Genomic DNA, 14,470 nt, shown 5'->3' with positions numbered 1-14,470 from the left:
AAAATTAATATATATGGCAGTAAATAAATTTGAGTACATATAAATTAGGAATTTACAAGAAGCATTCTTCCGCTAGTTTGTCTTTTCTAATCAGATTCTTTAATATTTTCCGATTGAGTTACAGGGTAAAATCTTATACTGTACGTCCACTTAAGTACTGTGTATGTCCTTGGCGCGATTTTGGAAATTGTCGCCAGTACCCAAAATGACACGGTTGGAACCCATCCGATATATCACCAGTCGCCAAACGTCGCCAAATCCCGTGTATACCGTATACTAGGATCTGACCGAGTTACACCACTGGTTACTGGTTACTTACAGTTAACATGGGAAGGAGGTTGATTTGACAAGTCTTCGTGTTATCGGTATCGATAAAACGTAATCATTTTGCATCCTTCTAAGAACATCCCCTGATTGCCGACTTAAGATTGGTTTGAAACTTCTCCCTGGTCTATACGTAAAACTACTTGATTGTTTGCGTTGTGAGAAAAGTCATTAAATTTTAAAAGCAAAAGATCATTATAAACTTCTAAAATTTTTCACAGAAAGATTTTATTTTTTCTAATATGAACTAAAAACTTTTTGTTAATCTTATTAGATAATCTAATTTTTTTTTTTTTTTTTTTTTTTTTTTTTTTTTTGCAACAGCTGTTGTTGGTTCACGTAGATTATACACATAAATCTAGATAAAGCTCATCATGCAAGTGAAACCAGTTAAGATTCTCTACTACAGTGCTGATGAGCTTAGTTTTTGTTTTCCATTTACAGTCCATTTACAGTCAAAGCAGAATATATGCTTACATATAATCCTTAAAGTGTCGTTCTAGATTCAGGTACGATATTACTCAGATCTGCAAACGGGCGATTATAATAAGTTGTACGTTTCGTATGTTATATCTTTATGCTTAATTGTTCTACTCCCCCCTCTTCATTTTTCTTTAAAATTAGGTGAATGTGTTTTACTACAGTGCAGTGTTAATAAGTCCAGAAACCTTTATTATTTACCTTACTAAAGAGAAGAATAATTGTAAATTGTAATCAAAATCTCTCAGAGGTGACTTGTTTCAATTATTTTGAATATTAGTTCCCAGTACTTTATTGAAAAGAATAAAAGAGTGTTTTTTTAAATACAATAAAGTATAATTGGCCACATAATGGCAAAATTTCAACTTAAATAATTAGCTTTGTATTCTGTAATACCTTGTAGTCAGAATAACAAAAATATGTGTTATTTTCTCCTCCTCCCCCCAAAAAAAACCTGATTAAAGGTAGTATTTTCCAGTTCGAACAATAACAAAAACTAGATATACCATTTCTCATTAAATATCATTTGGTAACAGTGCGTTAGATAAAATCATTTTGCATATAAATATATTTTAAACATTTTTAAAATACAAAATTTTCACCCTCATAGAAATTTGCATATCTGCATCTAAATTTGGCAGTTCAAGAGTTTTACGTAATATCAGTTAAGTGAATTTTTTATTTACAACAGTACTCCAACAATCCGACAAATCTAATTATTTGAAATAGCTTTCCTTTCTGAAGTAATATTAAAATTGTTGATTTATTTACTTTCTTTTAATTTTTTTGTTGATTACACATAAAAGATAATGAAGAAGTGTACGCGTTCTCCTTAAAAGGCTATTAAACTAATTTCGAATTTGTACAACATGTAATCTATTCTACAGTATTCGGTACATATGTAGCTGATATATATTTAATCGAAAAGTAGTTACGTTTTACTGTTCTTATTCGTAGTTTATTTGTGCCCACCAGTGGTCGAACGGTGAAGTCGTTTAACACTGGTGGTCTGGTCGGGGGTTCGAATCCCGGCGAATGAGCGTTTTCGGGGTTTTTCCCATATGTAACGTGTATACGAGCTACTTTTCCTTAGAAAGTCCTTCACGAAGGTATACCTTCTCTTAGGAAGATAGCTGTCGAGTGCTTTTCAATCAAATAAACCGAACAGAGCCATAGACGTTTATGCGGTTCCTTGCTTGCTCCATGAGTCACCTTAGTTCCAATAGGTGCTTGCTTTGTAAAAATAGATTAAAAAACCATGATGGCGTTATGTCAGTTCCCTGAGCATGCAAAGAATTTATATCTTACAATATATAGAATAACTTAAGGATTATTTGACTTTTATTCGCCTTTTGGCATATGCCACGTAGTTTTTTTTGGTGAGAATTTTTATACTTCAGGATGAAACTTCATTCCTTTCGCTTTGAATATTAAGTCTGATACGTCCTTGAACTGTATGGTTTGCGCTGAAATGTAGTACGATAAATGAATTTATAAAATTCCATCACTTGTGTACCGTAAATACATATCTGGTATATAGAAAAAAGGGGGGCATTCAGTTATCCGAATAAAATTTGATTACTCCTGATATATGGAGTTTTACTTTATGTGCGTTATAAATTACTTATGATGTTACAATCACGGCTATCGAGGGACAAGAAAGGATTTCAAGGTTAAGTTTCAACGGGATACCTTCTTTCTCAAATTTCCATTCTCAGACAAAAAAAAATTTTTAATGAATCCCATATCTGGCCACTCTGGCACTTCCGACCATGCCCACCGCCAATTTTGTCTTTAAATTGCTTTTATACCCGTGACATTATTTGAATTATCATAAGTGTTTCGTTTTGAATGCTTGGCCCACTCTTGCGGTTGGCATTGCCGTATTTTCTCAAGAACTGACGCAGTCTCTATTAACGAAGAGTATAGTCGACCCTCGTTATAACTATCCCTCATTTTAGCAGTCGTTCCGTTACAATGGTCCATGCAAAATTCCCAGTTAAGAATTTAATAAAACCTTTTCCATTATCATAACTACTAGTTAGGACACCTTTTTTCTTTAGGACGCGAGTTAGCGTTACATTCATTTTATATACGACTATGGAATTAAAGGTCGTGGGTTCTGGCCTCCTCAACACTAGCCAGGCACTCTCTGCCATCAAGATCAGAAGGCGCAAATCGTTCGACAAATTCCTGCAGCTGAATTCACTAGATGGAGTCACAAAAACACCAGTGCCACTTGAAATAGCTAGTACCTCAATGTGTTAGGCGAGAACTAAACGTCCCTGTGAAATTTGTCAAAAATCAGTGCACAATCGCTCATTTGTCGTCCTTGTCTCCAGAGGTATGGTGGTATATCTTTGATATACAAACGAAAGTGTCCGTTCATTTACATTGGTCGAGGAATTTTCAACGTAAGGTTTTCCTTGTTGAAATCTCTGGTATTAGCTTTATTTAATTATTGCTCCATTGCTTTTATTAATTGATTTTATTTAATCACAGTTTTTACCTATATATACAAAGAAGAATGTCTGTGTGTTTGTTCGCGATTAACTCAGTCACTACTATAGCTATCGTCATCAAACATTCTACAATTCTTTTCTGGATCATAGAAAAGTTCTACCTCTCCTTTTTTCAAATAATAATAATAAAAAAAATGCTAAAATCAGAAAATCAGAGATATTAATTAAAAACGCTGAAAACGCTAATTTTCGCCCTCATTTTCCGAGTGGCAACAGTCTCGCACTCGGAGATAAAAATCTGCTTTATTTTGAGAAGTGTTGCCACTGCTTGCTTTCAAATCGTAGAGTTTGTTAATAAAATATTTCCAAGTTTTACAATGAAATCAAAATAGCATTGCCAAACATTAAATACAATATTCCCGATTCCAAAAATTCGTGGAAAGCCATTTTGACTATTCTCAACTTCGTGCGACTTTAATCAGCCGAGATATTAATCAAAAACTCTAAAAAATTAATTTTCACACTCATTTTTCCGAGTGGCAACAGTCTCGCGTATTGGAGATAAAAATGCTTTATTTCGAAAAGTGTTGTTACTGTTCACTTCCAAATCGTGGAGTTTGTTAATCAAAAGTTTGTAAGTTTTACAAAATCTATATATATAAAGAAGAATGCCTGTTTGCGCGTTTGTTTGTTTGTTCGCGTTATTGATAATGATTAGTTTTTGTCATATTTGATCGATTAAAATTGAATATAGGTGAAATATTGGATGAAACTTTTACGACCATTTGATTAAAAAAACGAAAATCATTAAAAACTGCTTGCCATTTTTGCTGATATAATGAGAGAGAATTAGTTTATTTTGCTATCGAAAGTTTTTATATCGATTCCATATCGCATTAGCCTGAAAAATGTATTATGAGTATGAATCGCAAGTTTTGCATCCTTATTATAGAAGTATTACAGCGGTATCATTCTCTCTGTTGTTGGACACATTACTGTCAATTTAACTCAAATGACATCGGGAACTTCCGCTAGTTAATATACAAGTGCTAGGCTAGAATATGAAAGATCATATCAGAAACATTTTAATTTACTGGTACAGATATATGTGCATCTATGTGATTAGTAAGTGAACCATATTTTCTTGAATATGTATGTTTATTCTGCAAATCTGCAACCTTTTTTTTCTTTCATTGTATAAGATAGCAGTTTATAACAGTTTGACCTCCAAGAGTTCATTTGGAATGTAAAGGATGTTATTGCATGGTTTTTTGGGCGGGAGGAGAGGGGACCATGGCTCAAAATAATGGTTACATTTTTCACATTTTAAATACTGTAAATTATTTCATACTTTAATTAAAATCAGCTCTTTACTATTACGTTTAATTACTTATGATGTGTGTTTCGAGAGTGAAATGTGCGTAGTAGTATTCTATTAATTTTTCTGATCCCAGACTAAATTTTTTACGAAATTCGTATTGGCCATAATATGAAGCATGAATGTTTGAACGTATGGTGATTGATTAGTCTTTGCATGGCATCCGTTTGATGTTCCGGGTTTAAAAAAAAAATGCTTCTTTCAAATGTTTTGCAATCGCTGCCGTTCGCATCATAAGTTTGATCCAGGACACTCATTCTGTTTGAGGATAATTCGCTTAAGCGAAAGGACAAAGAAGAAAAATTCTGGTGCTGCCCGCATAACAAATGACTGGGCAGGTAATTACAGAGGTTTTTTCTGCGAGATGTTTATGTGGCTCACTTCCCTCCTGTTTCGGAATAAGTATCCAAAGTCCGTGTGAGAAGGAGATCCTTTGACATCTGAAATATAGATTCAGCCTCGCCGAGTGTGAGAGAACCTGTGATTATCCAGGTATGCAAGTTGGAGAAAGTTCACTCCCACCCCTTTCTTTTGCTTTTCCATTTTTTCGACTTATCGGCGACATCTATCGGTGCACGACTTTTCCTTTCTTGGGACGGCCTATCTCGCCTTACGCCACCCCCCTCTCAATCTTCTTTGAGTCTAATATTTTGTTTGTTCTTTTCGGCAAGGTCCGGTTGTTGGCGATGCGACTTCGCCAGGACCAAATGACGGGTTCCTGCCTCCTCGAAGGCCCCATAGATCACTTGCTTCTTTAACGCCAGCGATTTCCACCGTCCCTCGAATCCAGACACTGCCCAACCTAGGGACCGTGCCCTATGTCGGGTGGTCATTATTTCCAGGTCGGATCGCTATCTTGACTGGATCGCTACAAAGTTTTACGCCTCCTTCGGACTTAAAGTATTCAAATTTTTCTAAAGCGGCGTTGGTAGGTCTCGACATTCTAGCTACTCCAGTCTAAAAAGAACATTTGATGTATTGTTGCTAAGAATTCTTAGGTCTTATCAAGCGCTCTTAGATAATTTTTTTTTTAATTTGGCGAATCTATTACATTAATCAGAAATGAATGCCGCTTTAGCATTTGGAGAAGTAATTATAGTATTTATCATATTTTAAATATTTAAACTGAAATAATGATTTCAAGATATGCGATGATAAAACATTCACATGCAGTATATAACAGTCATGAATGTATAACATCTTTCAATTCTTTAAACCAAATGAAACGTATTTTTTATTTGCTCCTCCTTAGCGAATGCTTTTTTATTAAGAATTTTAAAATGCATCTGAGACATTTTAGATTGTGTCCTCGTCATAGTTTTACTTCAAACAAGGAAATGAAAGAATCAGTATGTTTGAAAGGGAAAGAAAAAGAGAGTATATTATAGCCATTCATTCTTTTTTTCCCCAAATCGTAATTAATTATTTAATTAAGAAACATTACTTAGAATTAGAAACACGAAATACAGAATTACATCATCTGTATAAAATATTTGAAATGCTTGGTTTTTCTAAAATTACAAAAGGAAACATAGGAAACTTAAGTGTAAAAAATAGTACTTAAATTTAAACTAATATATATATATATATAGATAGATAGATAGACTGATGTGTTATGTTTTGTCTAGTTAATTAATACCAAATGGGATTAATATGTATTTGTTTACTCATATAAATTCAAAAACAGTAACTAAAAGTGATGGGGGCATTACATAGTTTTAGCTCTTTGAATAAGGGATGACTGTAATAAAATGAAAGAAATCGTTCTTAATCATGAATATTTTCATTTAATCAGTAAACTGTACTAGCATGCCCTGTATTATTATATCTGCTTGACGCTTGCAGTAACTGTTGGCAAAACTTGCATTTGTTTAGTGTTGATTTTCGATGTAGACTCCTTGTAAGTTAGGGGTCTCTCTTCTTCCGGAAGGCTGTTCTGTAGAAAGAAATATCGCTCTATAAGATTACATAACTTTCATTGTTTTGATTTCGTCTACTGAATTTTCATTTCATTAAAGGATATAGTTTTTCATTCTTTGTAACATCTAAGGGTTTGCATGATCCCTATAGCTATTTAAATTAAATTATTCAGAAACTACTACAATAATTATTGCGACCTTATAATTTTCTTACTCAAGAGATTTTTATTTATTTTTTAATGTGAAGGATGATTATTTACATTTGAAACATGTACCATAAAATTCTTTATTTAAAAAAAGCGCAAATGTTCCATACCGAATTAGTTATGTTTATGATAATATATAATTATCTGATAATGTATAGTTAAGATATAGAAATTTAGTATACTAGTTAAAAAATAATAATCGAAGAAAGTGAGATTAATCGAGGCCGACGTAATCTAGAACACGTGATTAAGGTCTCAGTTGAAAAATGGTAAGTAGTACAGGACAGTCGTTTATGCCAAAGCTATACATTATGAGTTCATAATTATATTTGTCGACTGCATATATCCCCCCCTTTTTTGGCTGACTTGTACTAAGAAAATTTTCGACTTGTACGTAGAACCTAAAAGAAAGAGTCAGTTAGGTTTGAAAGCTGCATTTACAGTAAAGGCGAAAGAATCAAAATGCGAAATGTGTCTTAAAGCATGATGTGTAATATCCCCCTACGAGGTATCATTAACTGTTTTCTTGAAGTTAAAGGTCACAAAACTACTGACTTTTCAGCTAAGTTACTTCATTTTTGGTTGATAGCATTAATACAAGTAATCCGTTTAAATTCCTCTGGAGCTAGTTCAGACCTCTAATGAGGTTTAAGTTAACGCATAAGCGACTTTTCAGGATAAAGCCAGAAAATGTTAGTTGTATTTGGTAGGCTTTTGCGCATAAGGCTGTTAATTTTTTCTGTAGGATTAGATATTAATGCATTAGACTCTAAGATTCATCATATCGAATATTTTTCCTTGCTTATCATGCTTTCATATCTACATTTTTTGTCTGACTGATCCCTCTACAGACGATACACCTGGTCACCCAGACAAAGGACATAAGCTTTCGAAATTAGGGGTTGTGCTCGCCCGACTGATGCACAGACCGCTTGTTTCTTCCTTTCTGAGAGGAAGGCGGAGACCTCGCTGATTACGGAGCAGTCGTCATCCACCATCATCACACTGGACCGTTGTGTGACATTATGACCTTAGATTACCTTCAGTCTTTCTCGTTCGGCAGTCACAGTTCGTCAGCGACCCCTTGACCCTCTCCTGACACAAAAGAGCAGAAGCCGGTATCTTTCGCAACCGTCTACTTACCATCGTGGCTTCGCGAAAAGATGTTGCCTTTTGTGACCCTGCGTAAATGTTGTTTAATAGAAATTTGGGAAATGACCTCGTCTCGGAAGGACTGTTTTCTGTGTTAATTCTCCGTAGATGCCTCAAAGCATTAAATGGTTTTTATAAACCTTATCTACATGTAGCTATCATTAGAGTCAGTTCTGTTATACATAGTATATACACATTCGAATATTTATGCATCTGCTTTAGAACAGCTCAAAATGCCATTTTATTAGATTAGCCATACTGGACACTGATGTTAAAGGCTAAAGCACTGAACTCGCAGCCAGGTTCCGAGCGTGAGCCATAAATTGCTTTCTGTGAAGATGCCTACGTGTTTTTATTTCCCCTGCAAGCAGCTGACTTCCCAATACATACATACAAAATATCCGTAATAATATTTACGCACATAAAATCATTTGAAATTGATCAAATGCCTGCTTGAATATCTCTAAAATGGGCTAAAATAACACTTAAGATTTTTTGCTTCAATGGCTATCATGTAATCTGAGAAAAAAAAACATAAAATGGTGACAGTTTGAAGCATAAACTGTGTATATAGGTTATGTAGTTAACTAAATAGCAGTATAGGACCATATTTCCCCCCTTTTTTAAATAAAAAAAAAGTTTAGGCTTCTGTAACTTTGCACTTAAATGTTTCACATGCCGAGAATTTTGGGATTCATTTCCCGGTAGAAATAAAGCTTCATAATTTATGAATTATGCATTTTAAGCTCGTTTACTATATTATTTCTCTATTAAAATTTTCCGAAACGTTTTTCTTCTCCCTTTGTATTTCTGTTTTAACGGCAATATGGATATTTGACAAAATTATTTCTCAGAAATAAGTAAAATTTCAAATTTGCTTGAGAATTATTATTAAAGCACAAAATTTTTTATACTCTAATTAGTTCTCAATTTTTTAGGAAAATTTTTTTTACGGCCACTGTCAACTATTTTAGAAATTGTATTATTTTTTAGCAGTAAACCAAAACTATTTTTCTTGCTTTGCAATTCCGTGATTTATAACGCAATTTCTTAGTAAAAATTTTTTCCCTGAATTTCTTTGTTCTTCCCCAGGATGTTTAAGACATTTAAAACATTTTCTTTACAGCTTTGGACAAACTTGGCTTCCGCCACTTGTTCAACTGCCACCAAGTGGAGTTGGTTCAACCCAGCATAGCTTTCGATGTTGCGTCCCTCATGCTGTACGGGACCCAGGCTATTCCCGTTCGTCTGAAGATCTTACTGGATCGACTCTTCAGCGTTCTCCAGCACGAGGAAGTCTTGCAGGTCCTGCACGGTTTTGGCTGGACGTACGAAGACTATGCCAGGGGCTATATTATACAGGTTAGATTGTGTTCAGTATTATTAACACCGTTGCTACGAAAGGAAAATATACCATATTGAAAAGTCTGCATTAGACCAGATTATTTAGTTCTGAAAAAACATACTAAGGGCTGCCTGTCTAATCTTGTTTTGAATGTAGAACCTAACGAATAATTTTTGAACTGATATTTAACTTCGAAGACATAAAATCAGAGTAAAAATTTAATTATTTGCATCTATACAATCTTGCGTTAGCTGTAAGCGTTGTTTATATTTTTCAAATACTTTCTTTCCCTTAATTAAAAAAATATTCGGTTTTTCTTTTTCTTTTTTTTTTTCCTGTATACGTTGTGAAATTAACATGAACAAGAATTTAAAATTGTGTTAAAAGACTTTTAACCTCCCTAAATAGCTTGTTTATTTTCAGTCTTGTAAGGATTAAGTATTGCACTTCAAACATTTGTGTCGTTATTCGTTTAATATGTTCAAATTTACTAATCAAAAGAGGTTAAAAGCTTTTAAAACACATCATGTGTAATACATTAAGTGTATAAAATCGATTTCTTAAAATGGAAGAGAAATGCGCCAATGAAAAATTTTAAATTAGGCAAAAATGCAGGCTAGTTTAAAATAAATTTGCATCTGTTGATTTTTGAACACAGGAAAAAGAAGGATATATGTCTTATAAGCTTAGAAATCGATAGAGATTTATTCAGTATCTACGCCATCCAAGGTGGCTTTCTTCTCTAAGTTTTAGTCCTTTTTCCTTTGCGCAATCATTTTTCTTTCCGGGACTTGATGAACATTTCCCGAAACCTTAGATTTTCCACTAATTTCCAGATATCACTGGAATAGTTGTACAAATTTAGAAAACCTACTGACTAAATTCGTGCATAGGGTAATGCATGAGGATGTGAGGATTTTTTTAATGAAACAATGGGATAGAAATATACAAGGAGGATTAAAAATACCAAAAAGACTTTTTTTAAATTTTTTATTTACTAAGACTTATGTCAAGTAAAAAAAAAAAATACCCCAGGAAGAACATTTCTGTCATACTTAAAATAATCTTGCAAGTGAACGTTTCAGTTGTGTATAATATGCTGCAGTACCGCGTAAGTTTACAAAAAGCAAATTAAGTTTCTGGATATAACGATGTCAACTTTGGGCTTATACGCCCGCTGAAAGAAATCTTGGGCCGTTAGGTACGACGAAATGAACGGCTGGAAAATATTGTCTGAAGAGTATTATCACTAATCCTTGCCAAAAATTACATAGCACTACTCAGCTGAAGCCGAAGGTTGTCATCAATAATCTTTGGGTCGCCCAACCGGTATAGTGGTTAGCATCCGTGCCGAAGGCCCGGGTTCGAATCTAGGAGAAGGCTTCGATTTTTGTAAATGTATAGTATCCGTGTGGCATGGGGACACTCTAAATATGCGGGAAGCCGAAAGTCCGCTCGAGAGGTTGATGGTAGGGGAAGAAAGGTGAGAAACCACCGGACCCGTCACTCCCCCGGGGTGCTGCCCCTCAAAATTGGGGGGGGAGCGGAACTGAGCTAAATCGCACTGTCATCTGTAGAGTGCTCAAGGCTGTTGCCAAAGACAGGCCTAAAACTTGCACTCCTTACCACGAGAAATTTCGTGGGCTTGGGCTGATTTATAGGTCAGAGCATTAGCAACAACAACAACTAATCTTTGGAGTTCTGGATGTTGCAGTTTTGCAGTACGTTATTTTTCATGTACTTCCCTAAACCTTTCATATGCAACTGACAAATTGCCTTAATTTTAATAAAACAGCCAGTTTTAGTGTAATGTAATTTTTAAGACAGGGACAGGTATCAATAAACTACAGTGAACCATTTTCCTGTTTTAAACAGTGCTTGTATATTTCTCTCAATTCTCTCATTATCATGAAAACCATCTGATCCGGACCCGGCATTGTAAACTTAAACAATTTCTTGGTAGGTAGGTTACGGAGGACTGGAACGCCTGGTGTCTAACAGAGGTAAACAGGCATGTGTTCCAAGCCCTCCTCTAACTACGGCAAGAGCTTCCTGGAACCACACGAGGCTGCACCAGATTATTGAGGTTGTCAAAGGGAAGTACATGGCCTTACAAGGGCATTAGTAGGATTGTATTACAGATTGAAGAGGCAAGCTGTGGTGTTACAGATAGTAGGTAGTTAAACTAAAAATACTTGGATAATAAGACGTACGCATAAAAAAGACATAAAAATGCATAGGCAACAATACACAAAGCACAATGCGTAAAATGCATAAACAGAGAGCACAAAAAAAAAAAAAAAAAAAAAAAAAAAAACAGGTACATACACATAGTCACTTAAGGCACAAAAAGATAAATGGAGTACATGAAGTCACATGAAAGCTGGAGCACAATGTTAGTGTAAGGCAGTTCTGTTGTATATAAATACAGGTACATCTTGAATGAAGAATGATGAGTTCATGAATACTCATGTGTGCAGAAGAGTGCGGTTAGATTGCTAAGGCGTTGATTATTGTAGCGTCGCTAAGAACATAGATAAAAACACTGATAGAAGGCACGAGGATGTTGTAGCACTAATTATTGGGCAGTGCCCCAGCAATGTGTGCACCGTGAGGCACACAAGCGTTCACTAACATTGCATAAGAAGATGCTTGTTCACATGCTGTTGAAGGGATTACACACGTATCATTATGGAGCCATAACACATTTCACTAAGGAGATGCCACATATTTGCGAATTAATTTCTTGGTAAGAGAGACTGAAATAGTGCATTCCCTTTTCACAACTAAATTAAATTTACTTGCAAAAAAATAAAAATAACCAAATGTTAAATTCCCCTCACAGTTCTCTCGTTTTTTTTACCCCAAAACGAAGCATTTTAATTTACATTTCTAACATCTGCTGTGAAGATAGATTTTTTTCCTCTGCTTTGCATATTTTCATAACTCATACAATTGTAACATCTTACGTAAATAAGTTTCTTACTCAAATAAGCAAAATGTAAGCAACTATCCTGTGTGTAACTATTCCTGTTCTAAGAGAAGTTGGTGTAATTATTTATAGTGAGTATACTTAGTGTTACAAATTGTGCTTATTTGTCATGAATAATTGCAATTTTTGTTTCAATTAAAGTACAAGCATCGGTCTTTCCTGAAATAAAGTTGGAAATTACGAAAAATTTGCATTTTTTTAAATTGCCGCTACTTTGACTGTTCTAAGTGTCATAGGTTTTCTAAATTTCTTATCATCTTCATCTAACTGCAATTAAGGCTGAAGAAAGATTAATTTTAATTGGATAATATTTAATTTTATCGGGTAATGTTATCTTAGATATTTAATTTTATTGGATAATGATATCTCAGAAAATCTAAGTGGGGATGATTCTTTCTTTGGTATAACGGCAATCAAGTGTTATTGTAGAATTCACATAATTTCCCCTTTTTTGATCATGGAAATAAAATGATAAAATTCATGTTTCATTTATCAGTTTTGCAAACTAATTTTATAGTTTTTCATTTACTTCAAAAATTCTTATTTCTGATATAATTTATTTATTTATTTAAAGCGACTCATACAGTAGCAAACGGGATTTGCATGAAGACTGCGTAACTTTTGTGCAAATTTTATCGATTTCCTTGAAATATAGCAGTTTCTTCATCAACTAAAGATTGTTTCCCTTTACTGCTTGAATTACTTAATTCTCCTCTTCAAGAAATTATTCAGTATGATTATATTAGAATTTAAGGAAATTTATTGGAACGCCAGAAAATTTTTTAGTTATCGAGAATAATATAACAAAAAAAAAAAAAAAAAAAAAACGCGAAATTCCTGGAAGGGAAGCTTAATCTCTAATTAGATAAATTTATGATTATGCCTATTGCAGCATATTAATTTTTACTTTTTTTGTACGAAGAAGGGAAATATTGTAATTGTGAAAAGTTTCGGGTACCATATTTCAACGGGAATATTCATTCCGGAATCCATTTGGAAACAATTTTTTTTCATGTCATCTGCACGTATGGACAGATAAAAGTAAACTTTTTCCAAAACGGATAGTAAAAGGGATTTAAATTTTAATCAGAAAGTATTCCTTCGTGACGCATATAGACGTATACATACGTATGTACGTATTTGAGATACATAAATACATACGCATGTGTATATGTAGCTCGGATAATTCGAAAACTATTAGAAGCAGAACGTTGAAATTTTCTATATGGGACCTATAACATCTAGTTGTGCCCCTCCCTTTTTATTGAAATCTACAGTACCAAACGTATACCCAACAAAATCTAACTTTTCATGGGATCTCCCAGTTTCTGTCCTTTTATTTGAGGAGAGTTTTATTCCCGTTATATAAAAATAAAATTATAAGAATTTTGAGTCTCTTATGACAAAAATTGACAGGGATATTTAATTTCAAAGTTTGCAATTTTTGATATCATTTTCAGCTTGCCTTGAGGAATTAGTTAATTAAGTTAGAATAATTTGAAGAAATAAGTTTAAATAAGGTGCAGGAATAAATTAATGAATTAATGAATTAATTAATTGAACAGCCGTGTAAGGAAGTCACGTGGTGCCCACATCAGATTTTTCCTATACAGTAGTCGAAATTAATAAAGTAGCCTTTTTCTGACTGTCAAGTTAAATTTCTTGCAAAAACCTCTTAAATAAAAGTATTGACAAACAAGCATCATATTCTTATACTAGTAGGTATACCTTTCTCCAAACTGATCGGTAGAATATCCACTTTAAGTGTACGCATCTCCAGACTATCGGTTCATGCATTTTAAACAGCGGGGTCATCACGGAATGCAGGAAATTCCACCGTCGTATTTCATGCAAATTTCCGTTGCCGTTGAAAGGCAAGCGTCAGAGTGCAGCTCTAACGACGGCTTCCATTTCAGGGGGGGGGATGTGCTTGGGGTCAATTAATTTTGATGGAGCGACGGGTTCTTAAATCGCGCGCGCCAGAGAGACAGAAGTGGGTTGACTCGCTCGGACTTGCGATTTGGCGTGGGAAGAATATTGTTTAAGATGAGTGCCGTCCCCGGCCTCTTTCGGACGTTGATGGCCGAAGGGTCAGTCACGCTAAAATGCGCTGCGTGTCTAACGTCCACTCTGCCACGGAGATCGTGACGAGCGACGATTTGCCCCCTCCTGTCTGGACGAGGTTTCTGCTTAGGTTACATCATCAAGTGGG

General features: G+C 34.5%; 1 protein-coding gene across 1 annotated transcript in view; it reads left to right on the top strand.

Moving 5' to 3' along the window:
- Positions 1-14,470, top strand: part of LOC118182139 (zinc finger protein basonuclin-2-like) — a 284,225-nt gene that overhangs the window by 247,541 nt on the left and 22,214 nt on the right. Inside the window, exon 3 of the mRNA XM_035351443.2 lies at positions 9,048-9,283. Coding sequence (XP_035207334.2) covers positions 9,048-9,283 — 236 coding nt within the window. The remainder of the gene's footprint in view (positions 1-9,047; positions 9,284-14,470) is intronic.

Source organism: Stegodyphus dumicola, chromosome 2 (assembly GCF_044657685.1).
Source record: "Stegodyphus dumicola isolate Sdum_Otavi_A_Nest chromosome 2, ASM4465768v1".
NCBI lineage: Eukaryota > Metazoa > Arthropoda > Arachnida > Araneae > Eresidae > Stegodyphus > Stegodyphus dumicola.
Note: the sequence above shows the minus strand (reverse complement) of the source record. Positions and strands in the feature narration are given on the sequence as shown.